At 38.4% G+C, this 11,308-nt stretch overlaps 2 protein-coding genes across 2 annotated transcripts in view; one reads left to right on the forward strand and one right to left on the reverse strand.

The window, feature by feature from the left end:
- LOC118322577 (myosin-11-like) overlaps positions 1-5,977 on the reverse strand; it is a 22,873-nt gene extending 16,896 nt beyond the window's left edge. The window contains exons 1-4 of the mRNA XM_035654288.1: positions 5,654-5,977; positions 4,926-5,096; positions 3,473-3,651; positions 1,499-1,547 (exon numbers count right to left, since the gene is read on the reverse strand). Coding sequence (XP_035510181.1) covers positions 1,499-1,547; positions 3,473-3,651; positions 4,926-5,096; positions 5,654-5,815 — 561 coding nt within the window. The 5' untranslated portion in view covers positions 5,816-5,977. The remainder of the gene's footprint in view (positions 1-1,498; positions 1,548-3,472; positions 3,652-4,925; positions 5,097-5,653) is intronic.
- A 3,485-nt stretch (positions 5,978-9,462) lies between these two features.
- Positions 9,463-10,061, forward strand: hoatz (HOATZ cilia and flagella associated protein). The gene has a single exon (XM_035654469.1). The coding sequence runs from the start codon at positions 9,533-9,535 to the stop codon at positions 9,995-9,997; it is 465 nt and encodes a 154-aa protein (XP_035510362.1). The 5' UTR covers positions 9,463-9,532; the 3' UTR covers positions 9,998-10,061.
- Positions 10,062-11,308: the final 1,247 nt, after the last annotated feature.

The raw sequence follows: 11,308 nt of genomic DNA on the forward strand, positions 1-11,308 counted from the left end.
TATAGTGCAGCAGAACAATCCCGAATGATTATATATTTATTATTAAGAAGAAATAAAGCTAGTGCTTATAACAACAGTTATAGAATCTCATGTTTTATGAAATACGTTGTTCAAATAAAGATCCTCCATTGTCTACAGTAATGATGGCTAACCGTACATGTTTACTGAATGTATACGCAGCTTCAGTTCAACACTGAAAACATCATAAACGCAAATTGTAAATTACATCTTTCCAACATGTTTCAGAACTTTTTTCACACACGGTCGGTACATTCGCGATCTCGCGGCCGTGGTCGTCCACCCTATAGACTATAGATAGATAGATATTTCGAATAAACTTAAAATACAAAGCGAAATCTTCAGACTCATAGGGAAATAGAATATTATGGCAAAATGAAAAACACTTTTCAATTTACATCTTATCAAATTATCTAAATCACTTATGCCATATGTTCCTATTTTCTATAAATGTCATTATTATTTATTGAAACCTAATCTTCTCTCTAGTACAATTATTCCTATTATATCTGTGATTTTCGTATAAATTCCTTTACATTTTTATTGATTATTTCTCCTGGTTCGGTTTTTCTAAATTATATGCGCAATAGCCATATTAGTTCAGTTCCAAATTAGTCAAGCAATAGAAACTAGCCCAATTCTAGTAAGTTATCATTTTGCACACCACATCCTGTATATCGCAACCAGTTAAGCTTTTCATTATTTTATTGTTTGACTTTTCCTTATACTGCATTTTCTGTCTTATCATGTATTGGCCACGTTGCCCCCCGAATATCCTCCTTGGAACGCGAGGCGACTAACTGACAACATCATATTCTATCATCATAAAATTAACGATTGATTGATTTTAGACATCAATATATCGAAACCTATTTTTTGTATTAAACCAGAATATCTGTATCAACCCATACATCGCTTAGTAAATTTTGCATTCTCTATAATAAAGGCTGAGCCGACATATAAACCATATACTGCATTTAGGATTTATATTGCTCCAAAACTTAAATAAGTCCCATACTAACCAACCATGCCATATATATTTTAACTATCTATATTTTACACTCACAGTAGATATTCTCACATAATGCATGAGTATTTTTTAAACTTGTGATATTGATATTGTTTTTACTTTGAATAAAACTTTACTATTAAGTTATAATCGATTGACAACTGAATTTTTGCGTGTGAAGTATTAATTAAAAAATAATTAAATAAGTTAATGAATATGGAATATACTTGACATCACGTCTTACTGTGGCTTGCCATCGTTGAATAACTTGGTCCTGAAATTAATCTTTTGATTCATATTTAACTTCTATTCCTGTAATTATTTTGTTTTATGAAACTATTCACATAGCCTGCTGACGTAGACGCACATTGTTTAAACATCTTGAAGGAGTTTCTTGAAGTCAAGACTGCTACTCCAACAGGATTCCACCGTCTTCTTTGCCCTTTGTGGAAATGCGACCACCGCCAGTACTTGGATCACCTTCTTGGTGTTCTTGTCTTCCTGCTTCAGGCACTCACCTCTGGGTTGATGGAGAGATAGGGTGGAACAGAGAGGAGAACAGATTGATCATGATTGGGTGATTGTGGAATTCTAAAAAATTTTAAAAAATCAATATTTGCCTGAAAATCATCTCATTTTTTAATTAGTAGCAGTTATAAGCAAGATAATAGAACAATGTGAAATTTGAAAAGTTACTAGTCATTCTTTTTTACATAAGATAGCAAAAATGTCCAGTTTGTTATCATGTTGCACTTTAGCGAGATTAACAGACTTTTTAATCATGCAAATATATTCTAATTTAGTCATATTTTGCTTGGAAACCAAACCCCAGCCTGAAGATATTTTAACTAAAAACTTTCCTTGCGTACTGGGACATTACTCAACAGACCTTTGCTCTACAACTACCTCTACATCCAGGCATTCCATTTTTTTCATATTACTACAGTTTATATTCCAACTGTCCTTTTCTTAAACTTCAATTTCTACAGTCTACCGCTCGCTGTTAAAATCCTTGCCAGCGTTGTGACCACCAAACTCGTGTCAGAGATCTGCCCACAGTTTTAGCAGCCCAAACTAATCAATGAATTAAATAAACTGCAATCAGATTAACTGACAACGATTTCAAAGTTGTCATATTGCTATACTAAATTATATTACATAGTTGCACACTTTACAAGCAAATCTGAGCCAACAAAGTTGATTACCCAACTCACACTGGTGGGACTCGCCCTGCCATCAATGGCACGCGGGACAAATGCAAGTCCCCACAGGCAGGTAATCAGCTTTTCTTTGTTTAAAAACTTAAAGTTCGAGTTGATGGCAAACTGTTTACTGTTTTGAACTCAACGTGCAGCAGAATAGACTGATCCTCGCGGGTCTGTGAGAGAAGAAAGAGAGGAGAGAGAGAGAGAGAGAGAGAGAGAGAGAGGAAGACGGACGTTAAAAGGGGGGAAATAATGTGAAATGTTGACTGAGCTCGTTAGTTGAAGCCAAGCTGAGAAGACCAAACATGAACTCTGAGGCGGCGGCGCTTCACTCGGACAACGGGAGCACAAACGGTTCTGAAATCTCGTTCAGAGGGAGATTAGCCTCCATCACTCATATCATCTAAAAATAGCAGGTGGATGCAGGGGCTCCATCGGCTGTAATCTTGTCTCCCTGCTCCATGTATGGCCATCCTGGAGCTGAATGGAAAGTACGAAGTCGGTCTGAGGTCACCGGCAGACCATCCGGAGAAGAGACGGCACGCTCTGAGGCTTCAAGTTGGGGCTGCTTGCTGCCGCCATTCAGCTTTTATTCAGCAGCATTCATACGATAATTGTATGTGTTTGCTGTTTCTTTAAGAGAAACATTTGGTTTTTCTCCTATAAATCAACATTTTTAAAAATGTGATTTCCACCCAGAACTGTACAGTAGTAACAGCAGCAGTACTCCATCCACCCACCACAACAAATATCAACATAAATATATTTCACAGGAGAAAATGCAGTAAAAATACCCAAATAAATAAGAATTGAAACATAAGAATAAAACTATTCATAAACGCTCATATAATTTATTTATCTATTATTAACATATTTAATCCCAGTTTTATTCCTCCATTTTTATTAATGCTAGGGTTATGATGAGGTGGTAGTGTTCAGTGTTTTCTGGGACACTCTGCATCCATGTTTACATCCTTTAAAGGGTTAATACTCTTAATTTACAAGTGTAAAACTAGTCTCTAAAGCCAAAAAATTACATTGCAGTGTGTGTAAAGTCGCTACTTTCAAAGTTTTTGTGTCAAAGCGACTACTGGGGACAACATGTTTTTTTTATTTTGGTCCAGTTTTGAACGAAAACAACATTGTTCATTTCACCTCAATTTTAAAAGTGTTTGGCGGCTCAGATTAGTTAGATTAGATTAGATTAGGCACCAGCCTGACACAGCGATATATTGATCACGGATTCACACACGGGTGGCTACCTTGCATCATGTTCCTGTAGGCGTTGTCTGTGATGGAGTAGATGTGCGGCGGCACCTCGTGGCGTTTCTTGCCCTTATACATCTCGATGATCTTCTCAGAGTAGATGGGCAGCATCTTGTAGGGATTCACCACCACGCAGAACAGACCCGAGTACGTCTGTGGAGGAAGAGAGAGAGGGGACACCTTGCAGTCAAATTTAGGTTGTCTGGTTTCATATAGATCAGTGGTTAAGGGTTAAGGGTCACCAAGCCTGATTAACTGATAATGAAAATAATTGTTAGAAGCACCCCTAGATCACAGTAATTAATGTAATTTGTAGGCTACTAAACCCCAAACCAACAATGTAGTAAATGTTTGTGTCACTTAAACTACTTAAAGTTACTTAATCGAGAACTTTTTTTAACTTACAAAGTTGAGTTTGTGCAACTTCAATGATTAAAAATTCTTTTATTGTATTAATATCTAAACTTTGATGACCAGAACACGAGCAGCAGTAGAAGTGTCAGGAAGAAGTATTCAATTCAATTCAATTGATTGAATTAATTATAATACAGACAGCAGATTGTATAAAACATTTCTACAAATATCAGAAAAACTCACCTCGGATCAATATTCACAGGAAATAATCTAAAAGAAAGCTAAAATTCATCCAAATTGCTCATTTTACACAAACCTCCAACAGTTATTGGTTCATTATTTGGGTTAATTGTGCAGTTTATCAGCTGTTTGTTGAGTTTAGTCATCAGTTTCCTCAGTTTAAGGGGTCCCTTAAGGAAACAGGTTGGGAACGACTGAGAAAGAAAACTTTATTAAATTAAAAGCAGGTCTCCTTTACTAGCCTGACGTGGCCAAGTCTCAATTAGAGGCCTGGTCTGGATTTGAATTAAAATCTTTGGATGTATAAAATATAATTGTTTAAACCTTTGTCAATATGGATAATATATATTCTTCCTTAATAATTCATTTATTTTGTTTTTAAAAGCAGCATAAAGTGAACTATATCTAAATTTAATTCTACAATCTTCCGTTGTAAATGACAATAAAATAACCTTGAATCCTTGAATTATTTCATTGTGGGTGTCATTATAATTATTATTATTATACCAGAGGGTTCATATTTAGAGTTCAGCGTATGAGATGTTTTTGGCTGCTCGGATGCTGTCTGGTCATATATGGACTGGAGGGACTGCAGATGGCAACTAAGGTTTTAATTTTACATCCAGGACCTTATTAGACTTTGTAAGATTGACTGAATAAATAAAAAACATAAGCTGTTGATCCCCCCCCGGTACATCCTGAGGTCTGCACACGGTCCCTAAACAGGTCACTGTGAACCTCAAGGTGTTTATAAGGAGAAGGATCAGCGCTGGTCACCCGCTGACCTCGGATTGCATTATGAATGAGTGAATGAGTGTGTGTGTGTTCCTCACATAGATCAGGCTGGAGAAGTATCTCTCTCGCAGGTTGTGGAGGACAGAGGCTTCGTTGAGGAAGGTGAGGGCGGCCATGTCCTCCACCTTGCTGAACTTGGGCGGGTTCATCTTCTGGATGTCGTCTTTGTTTATCGTCGCCTTCTGACCGTTGGAGAGCTCCACCAGGACCTGCCGCCAAGAAACGCACACATAAAACAAAACTAAGCCTAGTTATCACAGTTGCCTCTGTGATTTTATTGTTCGGATATATCTAGTCTCTTAAAAAGCATGACTTTTTGGTGATGTTATGTGACCATTAATTATAATTATCTTTATTTAATCAGGCTTATCAAGATTAAGATCTTGTTTCCAGGAGAGACCTGAGAATAAGAAACACATCAGATAATAAAGCTTTAAAATCTCCGATACGAATGCAAAACTCAAGTTTAAGGGCAGTTAATTCAATTCAAGAGGTTCTCTACCCTAAAACAGGTTTTTGAGCTGTGATTGAATGGCGAAACTCTTTCTACAATTATGATAAAAGGATATTAGTACTGTTTTAATTTGATTTTATTCCATATTTTACCGTATAAATAAATAAATAACATAAAACAGCTATTTATTCCTGATTGTAAGGACGTCCATCCAACCCTTTGATACAGAAAACAATGATGGGTTAAAAGTACAAGAAAAAGTCATGTAACAACAGCATCTGCTATTGACGGCATCGTCAGGGCGTACATTACCTGATCACCCTTCTCCTCCTTTATGCTGGCCTGTTCGAAGCCCTCCCTCTCTGACGGTATCCACACCATCTTCTTGGCCGCCCAGTCGGCTTGCGCCACGCCGCTGTTGCGGAAGTCGTTGTCCAGGAAGAGGAACTTGCCATCATCAGCAGGTTCAGCCATGTCTGAAATATCACTGTTAGCAGTTGAATCAGCAGCGGCGTCGGAGTCGATCGCTGGAGGTTCGGAGACGGTTGAGCTGACGTATGGATCGTCACTGGAGACTGGGTCAGCCTCTGGTGGGGTGATGGGAGTCGGGTTGACCTCTGACCTCGCTTTGACCTCTGGCCTGCTGACATAACAAAAATCAAACAATGATAATGTGAACTACATCCAGATACAACTGTTGAGATATCTCAGGGACAAATGTTTGATGTTTTTTAAATTATTATTTATTGTTATTATTTCTTTCTTTCACCTCCTTGTTTTCTGTTGGCTGCACATTGTATTATTAAGTTTTTAATGGGAATAGTTTGTACTGTTCTTGCATATTTGAAAACTTTAAATAAAGAATTCCAAAAATAAAATGTGAGCTAAAACACATTTTGTTAATTCTCCATCAATAAGCTTAATTAGCTTGTTGCTCTATCTGCTAGCGAGGTTGCATCAGGAATAGTTTGATAATTTGGGAAATACATGTATTTGCTTTAGATCAGAAGGTTGATGTAGTAAATATGAAGGTGCAGCTTTCCTGGCGACTTCAAATCCAGCAAGTCACTGCTTACACTTTGTTTTTGTACAAACAAACAGGATGTAACGTGGAGCTTTAAAGGAGCTGGAAAGCAAACTTGTGTTACCTTTGCACAGAGCCATGCTAGCTGTTTCCCCCTGTTTCCAGTGTTTGTGCTAAGCTAAGGTAATCGGCTGCTGGTGGAAGCTTCATCAGTGTCAATCTTCTCTTATAACTTCAGGCCAAAAAAAGCAAATAAGTATATTTACCAAAATGCAGAACAATTCTTCAAAGTTCATCTTGATTTACAGTGTGTAGGATTTAGTGCCATCTAGTAGTGTAGTTGCAGATTGCAACTCCCTCGCTTCACCCTCCTCAGCACAAAAGAGCAACTAGGGTCTTTCAGTGCCATTGTTTGCTCTTCTTTCAATATAGAAATACTCTCCAGTTAAGACACTTACATCTACGGGAGCTGCCTTTTTTGTTTCACAAACAGTGTCTTCACACTACGTCACACCTAGCGCCCCCTAACCTGCCAGTACTTCCTCAAAAAGACGCTGATCGCTTCGGTTCAAACTGGTCCAGAAACATATAGACTGAAACCTCGCCTCCCAAGCATGTAAAAGAAATTACGGTGGTCACAAAACTCATGAAAAATGCGAAAGCCCCTATTTAGAGCCAGTGTTTAGTTTTTGTCCATTTTGGGCTTCTGTAGGAACATGGTGCTTCAACATGGCGGACTCTGCCACTAGAAGAGGACTTGTAGGTAAAAACGTCTCATTTTAAAGTAACAAAAACATAACGATTCTTATATTCAGCTAATTAAACACTAATGAAAACATACTTAATACATATATATTATATTATATTACATTTCTAAATGTTGTACACTAGATCTTTAATGCAGCTTCAATAACTCATTAATAAAGTCAACTAAGAGGAGTCTAAAATGATGAAGAAACAGACCTTTAAATCCAATGTTAAGTATAAACTTTGATTTTCAGACATTTATGCTTTAAAAAGCAACAATCAAAGTTAAAGTTTCGGATAAAAAAATATCTCTAGCGACTATCTATCAAGAGTTTAACCCTCAAAAACAAATCTTCATCCGGACAGTGTAGTCCAGTCGATGAGTGCTGGAAACATAAAGCAAACGACCCTAAGACAAGTCATCACATGTTGATTCAAAACTGTTCTGGGATGTAAAAATATTACAAAACATTCGTCACAAACTCTATGATTAAAGTAACTAAACCGACACGTTTCCTCTCTTTCTTCCTCCTCCTGTGACTCAAACTGCTGCCTTTGTCACACCATTTACATTAATTGGTTTTTAGTGAACTGACCCGACTGATTACTGCTGATATCGGCCTCGTCACATTTCCCTAGGTCTGCGATGAGCTTTACTTACTCACTTATCCTCGCATCTGTCTCTTCATGCAGGTCACAGGGCTGCTCTGACCTCCCATTGAACAGCAGGCAATAAAACATGAAAAGCAGCACACAGATAACCCCTATAATCAAACAACTGAGCTGCCATGCTGGAATGCCCATGTTTGGCTAACCCTTTGCTCCTGGTAGCTTGGTAGCCCAAAGAGGGATGCTAGGGACTTAGCAGGCATACTACCTTATAAGGTGCAGCTCATGTGTCCAGCCAAGCTTACCGTTTACACCAAAATGGTGACATGTCACAAAGTGCATCCATGTGTGGTGAAACAGAGCAGGTATGTGAGCAGAAATCAATATGAAGCATCTCTAATTAAGATATCTTTCTGAGAAATGTCAGTTAAAATATCATATTTAAACTTCTTATTGCACTTTAAGACATTTAAAGTAATGCAGCAAGCTATTGTTTTTTAATTAAACTTAATAAAAATGTTCTCCAAAAGCACATTTTAACACAATATTAATGTGTTTTGGTTTTAAAAGTGACATAATTGTTCAACAAGCTACTTTTTTCAGCTACTTTACACCTTTTGATAAGAATAACAGTCGTTGAGCCTAATTAAAGTTAAAAATGAAAGTAATTTCTGCAAGAGTTTCTTGCATGTTAGTAGTAATAGCCTCCACTTACCCTCTGTATTAAAGCTGCTTCATCTCATCTGTAAGAAGAAAACTGAACTGTTGTACTCACTGTGCAGTGCTTCAGCCCTCAGTGCAGGATGGAGGCTCGACTCCAGGGAAATGAGAATATCATGTCAGGTAAATGAAGTGATGATGATGATAGTGCGGTCCTTCCTCCTCCACACTATTTAAACCAGCCCGCGACACCTGGGGGTGGAGCAGTGGCGGTGGCGGACCCGCCTTGTTTCCAAAGTTGGCAGCAGCCAGGAGCGACTTCCATCCAGCCAATCACATCAGGAGGAGAGGTTCAACTGCCTTCAAAGTAAAGCTTTACATTGTGCACAGATGTAGAGTGGTTTACTGTTTTCGACTTTAACTGTTTAGAGTATATTTAATCAAGCTGAGGTATATGTAGCCTACTCTACTTGAGTATTTCCATTTATATTACTTTATTACTTCCAAGATTAAGACTATAAGCAGCATGAGGTAGAAAGGTTTTAAAGGTTTACAAACTATACATCCTACATTTTTAACTGCACCAATAGTATGTAAAGTAGTTAATTACCTACAAACCCACCAACATTACAGACAATCTCACACATGAATACATCTGAAATAATATAATACGCTTTAGAGGCAATAATATTACTTTACAATACTTTTTGCTGATAATACATGTGTACTTGTATTGGGGCTGCAGGATACAGTAAGAAAATACATATTGTGATTATTTAATTTACTAACTAAGTAGGCGAGGCTAATTTAGCTCACTACAACAAGTAGCATTCCTCTTTAAATTAACTTGGCTAATTTTGCTTACTTTTTGGATTTGCTATACAAACTTTGTAGCCTCTTTCTTAAACTGTTATGTTGTGTACTGTTTATGTACAATCCGAATTATTCTGTAAGTTTTCTTTACAGGGGCATCTTCCCCCAGTTTACCCCACATTTATTTTGAAAGGTTTAAGCGGAAGCTGTGACTCCTGTTCCCGTTTCCATGGTGACCATACCTAACAACAGCCATGACAACCGCGACGCCATCAGCTACCTGTGGTATAAAGTCCTGCTTTCCGGTGTAATTAACGGTTTTCTGTGCTGAAAGTAAAATGTCTGCCCCGCCGGAGCCTCCGGACCAGGAGCACTTTGAGCAATTCTTCACCGTGTTTGACGGCTCTTCTCCGGAGGACGTGTCCCATGCCAGGCAGCTGTGGAGCTCCCTGTCCCTGCTGCCACCGCTGGAGTCCCGGCTGGTGTCGGCAGACATCCGCCAGAGACTGCCGGTGTCCCGGCCGCAGCGCAGCAGCACCGCCGGTCCCAAACAGTGGGCCCCGGAGCCGCCGAGGGGCCCCGCCGTCCGGCAGAGGCAGGAGGAGAGGCAGCGGTATGCGGACATGGCCGACCAGAGGAGGGAGACCCTGGCGCTGCTGGGGAGGCAGAGGGAGCAGCGGGTCCGGAGGGAGCTGGTTTCTGTGGACTTTAAACCGAAGATGAAGTCCAAAGAGAAAGTGCTGAGAGTACAGAAACCTGCAGACTGTGAGATGGACCCGGAGCTGGTGAAGCAGCTGCAGTAAAACAACCTGACTAACTGTTTAAAAAGGCTTCACATGTACAGAAGCACAAATGTGCCCAAACACGTTTAAAAACAGAAGTTCACCGATGACAGTGGCTCCCAACCTTCTTCTTTTAGGACCCGCAGTGACATATTTTATGTTTATTTTGTATTTGTATTGTATTATATTATTATAACTATTTGACAGTTTACTGAACAGTTTACTTTACATTAACTTTTCCTCACAGAAATGAACAAAATGCTGAGATACAGACGAAAACAACCTAAAAACATTAACATTTTTATAGATAAGCTGCTGTGAAATCAGTTATTTTAGGTCAAACCATGACTTCTGTCTGTTTGCTAATAAACATTATCTAAATAACACAAGATGCATCACCGCAAACATTTATTTTCACTCACAGTCTTCACACATTAAACTTCTTCTTCCTCTAAGGATGTGAAACACGTCATTGTAACAGATACATATATTTATATAGTTTGTTAGATTGGCTCAATGGATGCAGAAATATATTTCTTTCCTCTGGGAGAAAACTACATCTACGAAATGTAACAGTAAAAACTGCGACAGGGTTTTTGGCAGTTTGAACATTTATAAGAAATTCAGAGATGAAAATCTAAAACAGACTAAAGGTCACAATGAGGAAGTGAAATCATAATTACCACAGGAAGTAGATGCTGAAGCTACTTTATAAACTCAGTTATGAACACAAGAACAAGAGACAGAAGAAGGAGAAGAGAGACAGAGGATCACGATGGTTGGGGTCAAATGGATTCAGATGTCTTTATTTCTGATAGTGCTGCTTCACTTTACAGGTAAGAACACATATATCACATATATAAAAACTATCAGTATTGTTAAAGATACTTCATTATCTACATTTTATTTAACATTTTACATTATTTTTCGTGATTGTGTGTCTTCGTCTTAACAGCGGCAGCTAAACACCTCACTGTCAGAGTTGGAGACGACGTCACTTTGCGTTGTGATAACGTGAATGATGGTCAGCAGAGATGTGGCTATACAACATGGCTGTTCTGGGATTCAAACCAAATAGTAGAGCTGATTAAACTCGGACAGATTGGTGAAAATGCCAAAGCTAAATCAGACAGACTGATGTTTACAGCGACTGTTCTCTGGTTATAAAGAATGCAACAGTCGAGGATGCTGGTCTTTACACCTGCACACAGTTTATATCAGGACAACGAGGTCAAGGCTCTCTGGTCTGTTAATACCAGTGAGTATTTACATAATGTTTCTATCTCAAACTGTCTTATTAGAACAAAATACTGAAACATTACAATAATTATG

Source organism: Morone saxatilis, unplaced genomic scaffold, assembly GCF_004916995.1.
Source record: "Morone saxatilis isolate NCDOM2014 unplaced genomic scaffold, NCSU_SB_2.0 Contig14, whole genome shotgun sequence".
In the NCBI taxonomy this organism is placed as follows: Eukaryota; Metazoa; Chordata; class Actinopteri; family Moronidae; genus Morone; species Morone saxatilis.